The sequence below is a fragment of the Plecotus auritus genome (assembly GCF_963455305.1).
Source record: "Plecotus auritus genome assembly, chromosome: 13".
Classification (NCBI taxonomy): domain Eukaryota; kingdom Metazoa; phylum Chordata; class Mammalia; order Chiroptera; family Vespertilionidae; genus Plecotus; species Plecotus auritus.
The window spans coordinates 5,511,103-5,526,026 of record NC_137779.1 but is presented as its reverse complement, the minus strand read 5'-3'; the positions used below and the strand labels follow the sequence as shown (position 1 = coordinate 5,526,026).

General features: G+C 41.7%; 1 protein-coding gene across 1 annotated transcript in view; it reads right to left on the bottom strand.

Moving 5' to 3' along the window:
* ANKRD13A (ankyrin repeat domain 13A) overlaps nt 1–14,924 on the bottom strand; it is a 32,751-nt gene that overhangs the window by 4,542 nt on the left and 13,285 nt on the right. The window contains exons 4-13 of the mRNA XM_080650737.1: nt 14,870–14,915; nt 13,352–13,495; nt 12,391–12,580; nt 8,251–8,317; nt 6,862–6,943; nt 5,637–5,698; nt 4,772–4,902; nt 3,484–3,641; nt 2,684–2,791; nt 1,102–1,262 (exon numbers count right to left, since the gene is read on the bottom strand). Coding sequence (XP_080506863.1) covers nt 1,102–1,262; nt 2,684–2,791; nt 3,484–3,641; nt 4,772–4,902; nt 5,637–5,698; nt 6,862–6,943; nt 8,251–8,317; nt 12,391–12,580; nt 13,352–13,495; nt 14,870–14,915 — 1,149 coding nt within the window. The remainder of the gene's footprint in view (nt 1–1,101; nt 1,263–2,683; nt 2,792–3,483; nt 3,642–4,771; nt 4,903–5,636; nt 5,699–6,861; nt 6,944–8,250; nt 8,318–12,390; nt 12,581–13,351; nt 13,496–14,869; nt 14,916–14,924) is intronic.

The following is a 14,924-nucleotide window of genomic DNA, read 5'->3' as shown; positions in this document are numbered from 1 at the left end:
GCCTCAGAAAACTGAATGGCTCTAAGAATGGGGTCCATGAAGGGGAAGAGTGGGGCTCATATTACTCAAGCTCTGAGACTCAAGAATAAAAGCAGAATGTCAAAAACCTTAGCCCTGGGAAGCCACAGGAGGGAGGGGACAGAAGGAGTTGATGACGGGGGAGAACTACATGCCCTGGACTGTCCCAGGATGGTGAGGCCTGGAGGAAGAATCACATAAGAAAACAAAAGGCAACTGTTCTTAATGCTGGTCTGTCCTGTCCTTAGCTCTACTAGTACTTTTAGTTAGAGGCTCAAAGAGTTTGGGATTATACCCCTTAAAACAGAATAAAATATCTGAGTAAAAAAAATATTAACAAAGCATCAACCAACACTTTCATCATACCCTTACTAAGCAACCAAACACAATGATTGGTCTTCCTGGGGAGGAAGTTGAAATTAAAATCCACATACCTTCTTATGACACTACTGACACAGATAATATTCTAGGGAAAATATGGTGCAAACTATTATGAATTTACTGTTTCAATACTAGAAAATTACATAGCAACCCCAGGAGATATATAACCATTAGCTATATGGGTGAACATGAGGAAAAGGGAAGCCTGTCAGGAGACATCCTGTGAATGATGCTCATAGGATTATGCAGATTATATGAAACTAGGAGCCCTCGCTCTCAGGGCCCGCAGCCACGGCCACTGCTGGTCCGGCCCTGCCTCACTCTCTGGGACCCACAGCAGCCGAGGCCGCTGCCAGTCTGGCCCTGCCTCCCTCTTTGGCCCTTGAAGCAGCCCCGGCCACTGCTGATCAGGCCCTCCCCCAGCACAGGCGCACACAGGCCCCTGCAGCCGCGCCCACAATACTGCACACGCAACCTCCTCCTGTCTGGTCGACCCGTTATGGTGTCCCAGTTAATTAGCATATTTCTCTATTACAGATATATATATATATATATCTCGAAATAACCTTTTGGAAAAGACCAGATGTATAAAATACAAAACGCTTTCTGTAAATACCATAAATATGCCAAAGTTGTTATTTGAAGAGGTCAAATGGGGGGGTAAAACCTTCCATGCCCTGCCCTTTATTCTGATAAATGCACCTGACTCCTGCTCGATTCCAGTAAGCTCTGCTGGATGGCAAACTGCATGATCTCGTAGTCTTCGTCCTGCAGGTGCATGTTTTTGCCATTGTCTTGAACATGGTAAGATTCAGGAATTTCAAATACAGACTGATCAACCTCAAAGTTTGTGACCGGGGAAGCTGGAACACGGAGTGTACCTGAGTTAGTACATGAATTTCCACTTCAACTTTGTATACACATTTTTAAAATTAAAAAAATGGCAAGATTAAAATAAAAGTTTGCTAGTATGCGAGATTTAAAAAAATACTTATTTTTATTAATTTCAGAGAGGAAGGGAGAGGGAGAAATAGAAACATCAATGATGAGAGAGAATCGTTGATCGGCTACCTCTTGCACACCCCCTACTGGGGATCAAGTACACAGCCCAGGCATGTGCCCCCGACTGGAATCAAACCCAGGACCCTTCAGTCTTCAGGCCGACGCTTTATTCACTGAGCCAAACCAGCTAGGGCTGTGAGAGAGATTTTGAGGAATAATCTTGACAGATAAAAGTATTAGAATACTGCCCTGACTGGTTTGGCTCAGTGGATAGAGTGTTGGCCTGTGGACTGAAGGGTCTCGGGTTCGATTCTGGTCAAGGGCACATGGCCCCTGTTGTGGGCTTGATCCCCAGTGGGGGATGTGCGGGAGGCAGCCTATCAATGATTCTCTCTCATCATTGATGTTTCTATCTCTCTTTCCCTCTCCCTTCCTCTCTGAAATCAATAAAGATATATTTAAAAAAAAAAAGTATTAGAATACTGCTTTTCTTTTTTTTGCCTTATTTTTTATAATAATGCAGTCATAAAAAATATAGAAGACTATAAAATGAAAAGTGAAGATCTCTCTCCCTGTACCCTTTCTCCTATGTCCAAATTCCAGAGGCAACCAGTATCTTACTCATGTAACCTTTAAGGAATGTGTGTGTATACACAAAGTCACACCAATGTGCAATTTGTCTTTTTCTTTTTTCTTTTATTATGAATACAGTGAACATATAAAATAGTGTGTATATATATGTAAACATAAAATAAAAATAATATAAAACAAACATCTGTGTATCTTTCAACTAACCTAAGACACAGAACGCTATTTTAGCGTAATTTTTAAAAACTGAAAAATATTCATTTATATTTCTACATACTAGCAATTAGTAACTGGAAAATAAAAATTAAGAAAATAAATCCATTTACAATAGCATCCAAAATATGAATTGACTTGATGGCAAAGGAGGTCGAAGAATTTTGGGGGGATGATAGAAATGCTCTCTTATGACTGTGGAGGTGGTTACATGTCAAAATGCATTGACCTATCACACTTAAAAATGAGAGCATTTTATTGTATCTACATTACACCTGAATAAAGTCATTTTTAAAGAATATGCTGTTTTTAATAAACATTCTCAATTTTTTTCATTGAATTTAAACTAGATCCAAAATTTTCCTGATTTAGTACAGAGAACTACTTTATAAGATACTCCAATTCAAACAGAATAATTAGTATAATGACTAAATGTATGAATTTTCTTTTTTAAAAATCACAAAACCCCATTTTCTTTTACCTGAATCTGCCTGGGTCCCTTCCAAATTTTGAGTTTCTTCAGCAGTGCTACAGCCATTAACATTTCCAAATGTAATCCGTGCATTTAATACATGAAACAAGGGAATTTCTAACAAAATAAAAGCTTTTATAAATAACTTTACTGAGAATAATAATAAACATCATTTAATAGTTAGCTACGAGTGCTTACTATGCTGGTACCATGCCAAGTACTTTTTATGAGTATGATTTCATTTAATCCTCATAACAACCCTTCCCAATATATAGATATGAAAACTGAGATTCAGAGAGATTAAGCAACTTTTCCTAGATCACAGTAAGTAAATGATCGAGCCAGGGTTCAAGTGTCATGAATGTACAACTACCCAAAATATAAATTCCTCCCAAGTAACATGTATTGTATATGGTATTATACATACTACTTCAGGCCCTAAGCCTATTAATGTGTCAAAGGATCTTGGTATCAATTGTCTTCCTCAATTAACTATCTAATTTGAAGTTTCACTTAAGGTCTGATATTGAAATAATGAATGTGTCACATTTTTATGCCTTTTCATGTCAATAAATTGAAATGGTGATTGGGGAATCTCCTAATTTTGATACGCAAAATGACCAAGTATCATGACACTTCTTCAAGCCAAATTAAACTAGAGGCTGTGACCTCCTCTATTATATCTCCTGTATGCTACTTTTGATGCAAGTGCTCCAATTCCCTAAAGCACATTCTGTCACCTGCAAGAAGGGCACCACCTGCAAGAAGGGCACAACCTGCAAGTGCTCCCGTGGTTCATTTAACGGTACCTATTTTGACAGGAAATCCAGGTGGGAATTCCAATTTGATGAAATCTCTCAGCCTTGCGAAATGAGCGCTTGTTCTGGCCATCAGGTCAATAATGGGAATGACCTGCTCCACAAGGGAGAGAGGAAAGTCCTCACACATCCACAGTGTGGCTTTGAACCTGCAGGGTTTGACGGAGAAAAGGCTGAGGACATGACCATCAGACAAGGAAATTGAATTCTATGCAATAGGCTAGACAACAGCAGCTTGCTCACCCTACGGTCTTCCCAGTTATCTTACATCTCAATTCTGAGCTAGGAGGGGACTACTCCCAATGGGGAATTCAGATCACTCTGAAATCTGGCAATCAGAGCTTTAACTGATAGCAAGCATGAAGAAACAGCTAGCTGGTGGAAACCATTTCATTTAATCAATGGATGCTGTTGGCAGTAAAATAAATATCCAATCTATACTCTACTTGGGAAGGGCTAATAAGATGGGCTTTTGCCCTGGCTGGTTTGGCTCAGTGGATAGAGTGCTGGCCTGCGTACTAAAGGGTCCTGGGTTCAATTCCAGTCAAGGGCACATGCCCGGGTTGTGGGCTTGATCCCCAGTGTGCAGGAGGCAGCCGACCAATGATTCTCTCTCATCACTGATGTTTCTATCTCTCCCTTTCCCTTCCTCTCTGAAATCAATAAAAATACATTAAAAAAAAAAAAAAAAAGATGGGCCCTAGGTGGTTTGGCTCAGAGGATAGAGAGTTGGCCTGTGGACTGAAGGGTCCCAGATTCGATTCCAGCCAAGGGCACATGCCTGGATTGCAGGCTTGATCCCCAGTAGGGGAGCATGCAGGAGGCAGCCAATCAATGATTCATCAATGATGTTTCTATCTCTCTCTCCCTTTCCCTTCCTCTCTGAAATCAATAGAAATATATTTTAAAAATAAAGTAAAATAAAAGATGGGCCTTTGTAAAGTAATTTAAAATTATTTTTAAAGGCAGGGGACAGAGAAATGACTGAACATGACACCATAAAACAGCACAGTTCTGAAACAAATAATCCATAAATTGAAAAATGGCCATTGAGCCTTGGCCAGCATGGCTCAGTAGTTGAGCATCGACCTATGAGACCTATGAACCAGGAGTCACTGTTCCATTCCAGGTCAGGGCACATGCCCAGGTTGTGGGCTGGATCCGATGCAGGCAATCAATGATTGTCTCTCATCATTGATGTTTCTATCTTTCTCTCCCTCTCCCTTCCTCTCTGAAATCAATGAAAAAAGAAAGAAAATGGCCATTAAATCTCTCTTACTTTTGTGTTCTGATGGTCAGCTCCTTCGGCCTCCCGATGTCCCTGTCTCTCAGATCAAACTCTTCATTGAAGTACTCGTCAGGTGTGATGGCTGTCGGGTTGTTTGCAGTGGCACATTCTGTGGTGAGGTCCTGCCGAGCCAGAACTCAGGGGAATCAGAAATGCCAAGTGATGCTCACAAGTGGAGGCTATGGCACTCAGTCTCTGAGGCGGACATGTTAATCAGCTACAGATCAGGAAGTTCTAGTCATTAACTTTTTAAAAATTAAGTAACTGCACAGAACAAGAAAATCTATAAAGGTGTTACCAAGCTACATGGCAAGTCAAATGCATTTCTCCATTTCAAAATACTTCTCCACTTTCCTTTGCATTTTTATCTCCTGATTATAGATATAGAGAGAGATAGGAAAGCACATGAGACCTGGGAGGCTTGGGTGTAAGTTCCAGCTCTGCATTCTCTAGCTTGTTATGCTGGGAAGGTAGTTTCATATTTCTGACCCTCAGGGACATCCACTGTAGCAATCTCATAGAGTTATTGTAAGGATCAAGTGAGTAAACAATTAAGGTGCTTTGTTAAAATGTAAAGTCCTGAATCCTTTTTAATTTACATTTTTACAGAGAGATCTTAGTTTATAACACATAAGAAAGCACCTGATTTCTATAATCACTACCCCTCCCCTAAAATCTTTATTTTTAAAGACTCTCTCATCTAATTCCCTTCCAAGAGCATGTCTCAGATTCCAGCTTGGGAGTACCTTATAGCCTTTTCAAATGGAGTGGCCTATTAGAGATTCAGTAAATGCCACCCAACCACAGGGAAGTCATCTCCTTTAAACTGCGCTGAGAGCTCGCTGCTTCAACTTACCCCTTGAGCACCAAACTGGTGTTCCACAGTTCCCAACAAGGATTCCAGTGGGTTCCTGTCCGCTATACAGGGGCGAAAAGTTTAATGTTTAATATTATACTTTACTTGTGACTACAGAAAAAGATTCTCATATTTTAAAGTTCCTGATCCAAGCTACCTGCATCAGGGTATCATTTATGGAGAGACTCATAAAATCATCCACAAGAACCATCAGCTAATTTATCTTTTGTAGGGTCTCTAGATGAACAACAGTTACAAGAATTAAAGCAAAACACTGTCCCTCTCATCATTGATCCTGGAAAGAGGTTGCATTTGTGAGTGAGCCAGATCTGGATTCCAGTCTCATGCTGAATGGTCACTGCCCATGTGTCCATGTCCTGGGTCTCAGTTTCCTCATTTGTCAAACTGCAGTAATAGTATTGTGGTAACATAGTTAACAATAGCAGTGGTGGTGGTGAACAATTACTGTGTGCTAGCCACATACTGCAGGCACTGCTCTAAATATTTATTTATAGTAACTCACCTAATGCCCCCAGTAACTCTTAAGGAAGATCTAGAAGCACTTCTATATCATTTTTGAGGAAATTGAGACACAGATGGTCAATAACTTCACAAAGCCACAGAACCAGCCACTGGCAGAGCTGGGCAATGGCGACCATGTATTGGCAATGTTTTGGCTCAGAGCCCAAGTTCTGTCTAAATTTTTCATTGTGATAGTTTGGACCAAATCACTTATTCCAGTGAAAATATTCTCCAATAGCCTTCTCTACTTTTTCATCCAACAATTGTTCTTCAGAACACATAAACAAGTCCTCGTGAATGGCTTTAATTATAGCTGAAGCCAACTAAGGAGAAATACCTCCAAGAATGAGTCAGACTAAGGAAATTTTTATGAAAAGGAAGTCAGTATTAGGATTAGCACAACTGATCACATTAACCCCAAAACTTACCAGAGCCAACAAAGGTTCTCTCTAGGATTAAAAAAGGGGTGGAGGCCCAGCTGGTGTGGCTCAGTGGTTGACCACTGACCCATGAGCCAGGAGGTCACAGTTCGATTCCCAGTCAGGGTTCATGCCCAGGCTGTAGGCTTGGTCCCTAGTAGGGTACTTGCAGGAGGCAGCCGATCAATGAGTCTCTCTCATCATTGATGTTTCTATCCCTCTCTCTGAAACCTACTAAAAAAACACACCACAACTTATTTTTTTAAAAAGGGGTGGAGAATTACCTTTATATCTCTTTTTCTCTTCCTCGGTCAGGTGTTCTGTCCGTATTTTGGTTATCACACTCACATTATTTACGGTATAAACCTTGAGAGACGTGTGCAAGAGAAAATAGTGACATAGGGAATCAAAACTCAAAAAATAAGCATAGCAAGAGCAAGAATGCTGAAGCCAAAAAAAAAAAAAAAAAAAAGAAATCCAGCAAAATAAAAATGAGAAATGGTTAACAATCATTAGGATCCTTCAGAGAAAATACACAAGCGATCAGTTTAGAAAGGCCTCAGCAGTCACTTTGCATCTCAGAGAGTTTTAAATACTGAGGAGTTAACTGAGACAGGTTTCATCTTCTTGTTGCTAAATGCTCTCAAAGAAGGTCCTGCACTTTAGGCCTCCCCCCTGCGTTTCTATAAGGCATCCGAACCTGCACTGAGGACCTGCACTGAGGATTTCTGGCCATCTTATAATAGGACTAAGACAGCCATCCGCTAGGCAGGAGGAAAAGGGAGTGAACAAAAGGTTCTCTACACTGATAAGCTTTACAACCAGAAGTCACTATTAAAGGCATGCCGGATATTGACAAAAATCATTATAGCTGCCACAGTCAATGCTCTGTTACCAAAATTGACTGGGAACTATGGGGGTTTGGAAAATCAAATGTCTCGATTAACAGAGAATTAACTGTATCTGCCATACGTTCAATGGTCTAGGAAACACACTCAGCACTGGAATGACTGTTACTAAATGTATCTTGCTGAGCATGACGTAAGCTTTCTTTGCTGCCCAGAGGTCACTAGAGGACACTGCAGTGCCTGGCTCCGTCCCCTGGAGCCATCAATCCCTGCTGTAGTGCAGGGCCCAGGAAGGGCCGGGAAACAGGGCTGTCCAGCGGACAAAATGCCAGCTGTCATCTCCACTATGACAACTATGTTCTAAACTCACTGATGTCATGTAAGTGGGCTCTGAGCCAATTGGTTACACACAGGCTAACTAAAAAAAATGGAGACTCATTAAAGCTACTGTATTTTTTTAAAAACCCACTCAGGTTATAAAAACAGATGAACAGTCATGTTAAGTCTAATCCTTTCTGTTCTTTTGTTTTTTTGTGTGTGTTTGTGTGTGTCTGTGTTTTTTTTTTCATTCTTACCAGGACAACTGGTACCTGTTCCCATTTCTCTACAGTAGTGTTTCTCTTTGGCATAACTAGAGACCTCCTTGGGACATGCTATCCCATTTTCTGAGAGTCAAATAAGATAAAAATCCAAGTGAGAGACACACTAGACAGTACTTAGTCCCCAGAGCATCTCCGTGGCACAGATGCATGACAATCTGAACAGACTCATTTGCATAGAAGCTAAATTGCTATATTAAATCTTATTTTAAGAGTTTCCTTTTACCTTTGCTTCGTAACCATTAACAACTTCTGCTTTATCTGTCCTCCAGCCCCAGAATCCGGATTTAGTTCTGATAAAAAGTGAACACCACAAATTGCTACATGTACAATATGCCATTCAGATTTATCCCTGCAGCCTTTATAGTTTCTTCCCCCAGCTTAAGTTAGCCAAGGACACCTGGAAGCCATGGTCCAAGTGTCCATAGAGGATGTTATCGGTGACAGATGGCTGAAGCATCTCCCACCCCCCTCCCAGCTATTAATCAGTTTGCCTCACCCCTGGCACAGAAAGCCTCCGTTCTTGGCTTCTTTACAAAAATTGCCAGCACAGGCAGCAAAGGTGGTGACATTTATCGGACAGCTGTCCTAACGGAGTGAGTGACATGACCAGCATCCAAGGCTCGCCACAAGGTAGTATGTGGGTCAGAGCATTTATCTGGGTCATCTTAACTATGGGCACAGATGTCAGGGGCTCTGTCCCATAAGCAGCCACAATCAGTGGAGGAATTATCAGAACAAGGAGGCATAGACCATCTTGCTCCTTGGGAGAGTGGGGTGGGGGAAGGAACTCATCACTGTGGCAAGCTGCTTGGAGAAACCATCAGTGCCTCCAAAATGGCCTGGCAGTCAGTCACACATTTGATCAGGTGCAGCAGGGGCAAAGGATGTTAAAAGCAGGGTTTCAGCCCGGCCGTTGATCCCAGCTCTGTGGAGCTGCTTTTAAAGTAGCCCAGCATTCCAGCAGCAGCTGCAGCATTGGTAAAGTGCCCCAAAACCCAGTTATTCCACTCAACACATTCCTGGAAAAAATGCATTTAGGAACCAACAGCAGCCAAGAGGCTCTGGTTCTTTTTCAAAGCATCACACCCTGGGAAATGCTACCACTCACAGGGAGCCCTGACCGGACTGCCTCTTTGTCTAGGACATCACATCCTAGCTCCACTGTGACTGCGCACTTGGCCCTGTGCGGGGCAGCTGCCTGCCTTCTGCTCTGACCCTGGAGTGAAGTGGGACATCAGGTGGCATGTTAGCCAAGTCACAAAGAAGGTCTGCGATCATTTGCATACTGTGTTTCCAAACAGTTTGCTTTTATTCTAATGGGATTTAGTAAATGAAATTAGGCCAGATGGGGTATAGGAGTTTTATGTATGTATTACAGCCCATCAGGGAAAGGAGGGACCAAAGCTTTAAATTCCTATTAGTTGTCCACAATTAGTACACCGTGACCCTTGGAGGGAAAGAAAGAAATCCTAAAGGGATTACACAAACTGCTAGCTATGTCCAAGTGACATTTCAGAAACAAAATGACCCTGGGGTGCAGGGGGCTAGAGACCACACCTAACTGATTAATAAACTGGAGCCCCCTCTTAGTCATTAATAATTGAAAATCGAGATATTCCTTTTGGTTAACAAATTCAATCCTCAGTTCCTGTCTGTCACTAAGTCACTTGACAGTTCAGCACAGGAAATATTCCTTTTCTGGCACAGTCGTCCGAAGGACAGAAGGATGACCAGGTCACTCCACTTCCTCCTTCACGTGTGCTGAGCCAACAGCTGCACTGTTCTCCCTGGAACCTCCACGCTCCTCACTCACCTCCCTCATCCACAACCCTGACTATTCCATTTCCTTTTCATTCTCACTCTATGATGGTTTCATTTTGTTTTTTAAAAATTAAAGAACTTGCCGAAACCGGTTTGGCTCAGTGGATAGAGCGTCAGCCTGTGGACTGAAGGGTCCCGGGTTCGATTCCGGTCAAGGGCATGTACCTTGGTTGCGGGCACATCCCCAGTGGGAGGTGTGCAGGAGGCAGCTGATCAATGTTGCTCTCTCATCGATGTTTCTAGCGCTCTATCCCTCTCCCTTCCTCTCTGTAAAATATCAATAAAATATATTTTTTAAAAAAAATTAAAGAACTTATTGCCCAGCCAGTGTGGCTCGGGTTGAGCGTTGACTTATGAACCAGGAAGTCACGGTTTGATTCCCAGTCGGGGCACATGCCTAGGTTGTGGTCTCAGTCCCCAATAGGGGGCAGATTGGAGGCAGCTGATTGATGATTCTCTCTCATCGTTGATGTGTCTGTCCCTCTCTCCCTCTCCCTTCCTCTCTGAAATAAATAAAAATATATTTTTTTAAAATTAAAGAACTTATTTTGGTATTTCTTCAATAATGATGCGATACTGAATTCCATCCAGTAGACTCTGAGTAGAGGCATCTCCTTTGGGGTAAAATCTGCAGATAGCAACATCCACTAACCCAGCACCAATTCCTTCACAAAATCCGCCACTAATCTGCCCTCTTGACTGGAAGTCCTCTGACAGTTTAGTTCTTAAATTCAATGTCTACATCCTAGTTTAAAACCAAGACCCTAATAACTCCTTGGCACTTAACTTTACATGCAGAGGCCTCTGAAGATGACATGAGAGTTCTCACTCCCTCTTTTGCCATGTTCACCTCTGCCTGTCTCCACTGAGACCACCACACCAAAGGCACTGGCTTGGAGCAAGCACTGGCTTGGAGGCTGCTACACAATTCGGAGAAAAGCTGTGATGGGGGCAGGAAATATTTTGTTTAGGATGAGTTGAGCATAATCTTTCAGAGAAGAGAAAAACCCAAAATACGATCAGAGGGTATATATTAGGCCAAAAATTTATGCAAGAAGGGCACTGATTTACAAGCATCAAGCCCCAAGTAACAGATTAGAAAAAAGAAATGGATGAAAATGACTATCATAATATTAGAGATCCACATCTTCCAACTTCAATCAAATGAACGCTCATACTTCCAGTAGCAAACCTCACACTCAAGAGTGCCTCAGATGCTTACTCGATGCACAAGATGCTCACTGATCACATACTTTAATTCTGAGTACCACAAAATAAAGCAGCCGAGGAAACAGAATCCTGGAGAGATGAAGCCACTGCCCCAAGCCGCACAGTTTGCTAGTAGCCCTGCTGATGAGGGTCAGTTCTTCCAGCTCTTGTCACTACTGCTGGGATATGGCAGTGAGGGCAGGCTCCTCTGTCTTCCAGCTGTAGGGACAGAGCCCTAGGCTAGATGTCTGCAGGGGCATGTGCCCAAGACTGGAGATGTCTTCCCATATCCTTACTGGTAAAGCCATGGTCAACTGCTGTCCTGGAAGACAATGGCTGTCATCTGCAGAGGCTGACGGTGTGGCACTGACCATGCCTCAGGGGGTACCCCGCCCAAGCGGCAGAATACCTGGAGTTTTGGTTTTCTCTTATGCTACAAGCAAATATCTAATTCCAGAGCTCGATCTAAACTAAAGGAAAGGGCACTGAACAAGTCTTCTATATGACTCAACAGAAAGCTCAGTTTTATTAATAAATTTTATATTGGAAATGAAGAAAAGAAAAAGGTAGGATTGTTAGTATATTTGTGAAGAGCAAAGGAAACCTAACTCCAGGATAGTGTTCACAGTAGCTCATGTTATGCTGCTCTGGTTTACAGAGAGCTGGATGTGACATCCTAGGCAAACACTCAGGGCTCTTCCAGACCCCCGGTGCACAGCAGGGACAGCGTCTTCTTCCCTTACAAAGGCCCTCCACACCTCTGCACAGCCCAGAGGCAGGCGAGCAGACACAGGTTCCCATCTGGGGTAACTGAGACACAGACCTCTCTGAGGTTTCTTTAGGTAGAGTCTGCAATAGAACTGAAACCCCTCCAGACCCGTGCTCTAAACTATTAGGCCTCACCGTAGGGAAACTGGGGAGAGAGAACCACATTTACCTATATGAAAGCTGTGAATTTGATTAACATCAGTGTAACCAAATTCAATAGCTTCCAGAAACTCAAAGTCCCATGGTTGGGGACTAGAGGGTCTTATGGACCCCCAAACACCAAAACAAAAATAAAATTCAAGTAAAATCCATTAGAAAGGGCCCATGAAAGAATATGAAGACATTTATCCAAGACTTAACCAGTGTGCTATAAAAATGATGTATGATGAAGGATGTCAGTAATGGTTTACATTTGGTGAGAGCAGAGATTAACTTTAAAATGTAGTGCTTAAATTGCCATAGTAGAAAAAAACCCAATCCACCCATAATTTCCAATCAATACATACATGCCACTAAGATGGCAGTAAAGGGATGAGAAATTAAAATGCAGAGCCTAAATTCATACCTTTCAAAAGCAATATTTTTAGTATCGAGGCTGGTGTTAATGACTGGGCTCGTGAGCCGCCTTTCAACTTCCCTGCCTGTTGGCTTCATCAAGTCCAGAGTGAGGCGCTCCATTTCCTGGGAAAGATCAAAGTGTTCAGTGGTGACCACTTTGTCATCATGGTTGACTTCCATCAACTCCGCCCAGTTGTCTGTTAATAGAAACAAGGGCATAACTAAGTACAGTGCAAGTGAGATACAAAAACAAGCAGCCTCTCTCCCTTCTCCCTCTCCCTTCCTCTCTCTCATGTTAGAATGCATCATCTTTCTAAGTCAGCATCTTTGAGCCATCTTCCCTCGAGATGCAGACTTTTAAAACAATTTTCACTTTGTTAGCAACACATTTATCTGCGTACTTTTTAAAATATATGATTACAAAATATACATTATTTATACACAACACTGGATAAGCCATGCCATTTATGGAGGGAATATAATGAATGAGATACAAGTCAGAGGCTTGTATTTAAAAGCTCAGGGACATAAGAGAATAATGTTGGGTGGTAAATAATACACACAAGAGAATTATATAGGTAACAAGTAAGGTACAGGAATTGAGAGGTGAATAATGAAAAGAATGACAAGCCTGCCAATGTGGCTCAGTGATTGAGCATTGACCCACGAACCAAGAGGGTGGGTTCAATTCCGAGTTAGGGCACATGCCCAGGTTGCGGGCTCAATCCCCAGTAGAATAGAGGGCATGCAGGAGGCAGTCAATCGATGTTTCTCTCTCATTGATGTTTCTACCTCTCTCTCCCTTCTCCCTCTCTCTCTAAAAATAAATAAAAATATAATTAAAGAAAGAAAAACAAAAAAATGCTTAGAAAGGATCAGATAAGGCACATGAATGTGAATGCGTTTTATGGTTAAAAATCACTCTATAACTTAGCATGGGCAGTGGTTACTACAGCGAAATCACTCACCTTCTCCCTTAAATATGAAACTTCGCCTCCCTCTTATCCAGCTCATGTTCTCAAATCCCAGCAATGTGATATCAACACGCAGTTTGGCACCACTTTTCCAAATGCGACAGACATCGTTTGGGCATATTCTGGAAACCAAGGGCACTGAAGAAGAGAAGTGTATTGCTGAGAAAAACCTGATGGCCAACCGGAACTCCCAGAAATCAGGATTCTGATTTTAATGAAAGGATAGGAATAGAAAGATGGTGACTGTCACATAGAGCTGGACCTGGCTGGACTCGATACAAGAAGTCACTCTTAAAAAATAAAAATGGCCCAGCTGGCATGGCTCAGTGGTTAAGTGTTGACCTATGAACCAGGAGGTCATGGGTTAGATTCCCAGCCAGGGCACATGTCCGGGCTGTGGGCTCGATCCCCGGTGTGGGGTGTGCAGAAGGCAGCCTATCAATGATTCTTTCTCATCATTGATATTTCCATTTCTCTCTCCCTCTCTCTTCCTCTCTGAAATCACTAAAAATATATTTAAAAAAATAAAAATAAAAAATAAAAAAGGACCTTCTGTTTTATAGCCCTTTATGAAAGTGCAGATCTATGTCTTGTCTGGAGAAAGCTCTAAATGAATTCCTCTAGAGTATGCTCAATGCCAAAACAAGCTCCTCTCCTTGACTGCCATCAGAGCGAGCGGGTCCATCTGGCCTTTCTCGTTCACATATGCTACTTTTGCCATATGGCTGCGGCTGCCATATTGTCAGATCCACCATTCAGATGATCAAATTTCTAACATGTGCTGCTTTTTAACAAAACCTGAAACCAGAGTGAATATCTGCATTAGGAAAAACTCATTCGTTTCACAGAAGAGTCTGAAGTTCTCTTCTTTTATATACTTTTTACTCCATTTCAATGTTTTATTATAAATATGATGTCTTGCCTGAAAGGGAAGTCTGGAAGTGAAAATGGCTGAAAACTGGGAATTAGGAACTGTCATTAACTGATCAACTAGAAATAAAAGTAGAACAACTATGAAAATTACTGTCAGTCAATTTGCCTTACATAAGATTTTGGAGAGAAATACATCCATTTTGTAAAAAACAAGCACCTCCAATATTCATCTCATCTTCTTCCTCAGAATAATGAGTTTAAAAGAATCAAGCTAAACCACATAAGGAACTAAGTAAATTATGGTAAGTCTTACTAAAATATCAACCTTTTAAAGAACTAATAATATGGATCAATGTCAACTGGAAATGACAAAAGAGACACAACTGTCTATGTGTTATACTTACGGATGCTTGGAAGAAAAAGTCCTACATGTGGGGAAAAGACTAGAAGGAAAACGCCCAAAGCACTAACACTAGTGGTGCTTAAGTGGGGTTATAGGTGACTATTTTTCCTAATTCTTATCTATGCATTTTCTAGATTAAAAAAAATACATGTAACTTTTATAAAGGGAAAATAAACCAATATTCAGGCTAAATAAAGTTGGAAACAGAAATAAATTACAATCCCACAGCCACTCACCCCAGCTGGTGAATTCCCATTTCATCTGCACATAGAAATCTGGAGTCTGAAGGAC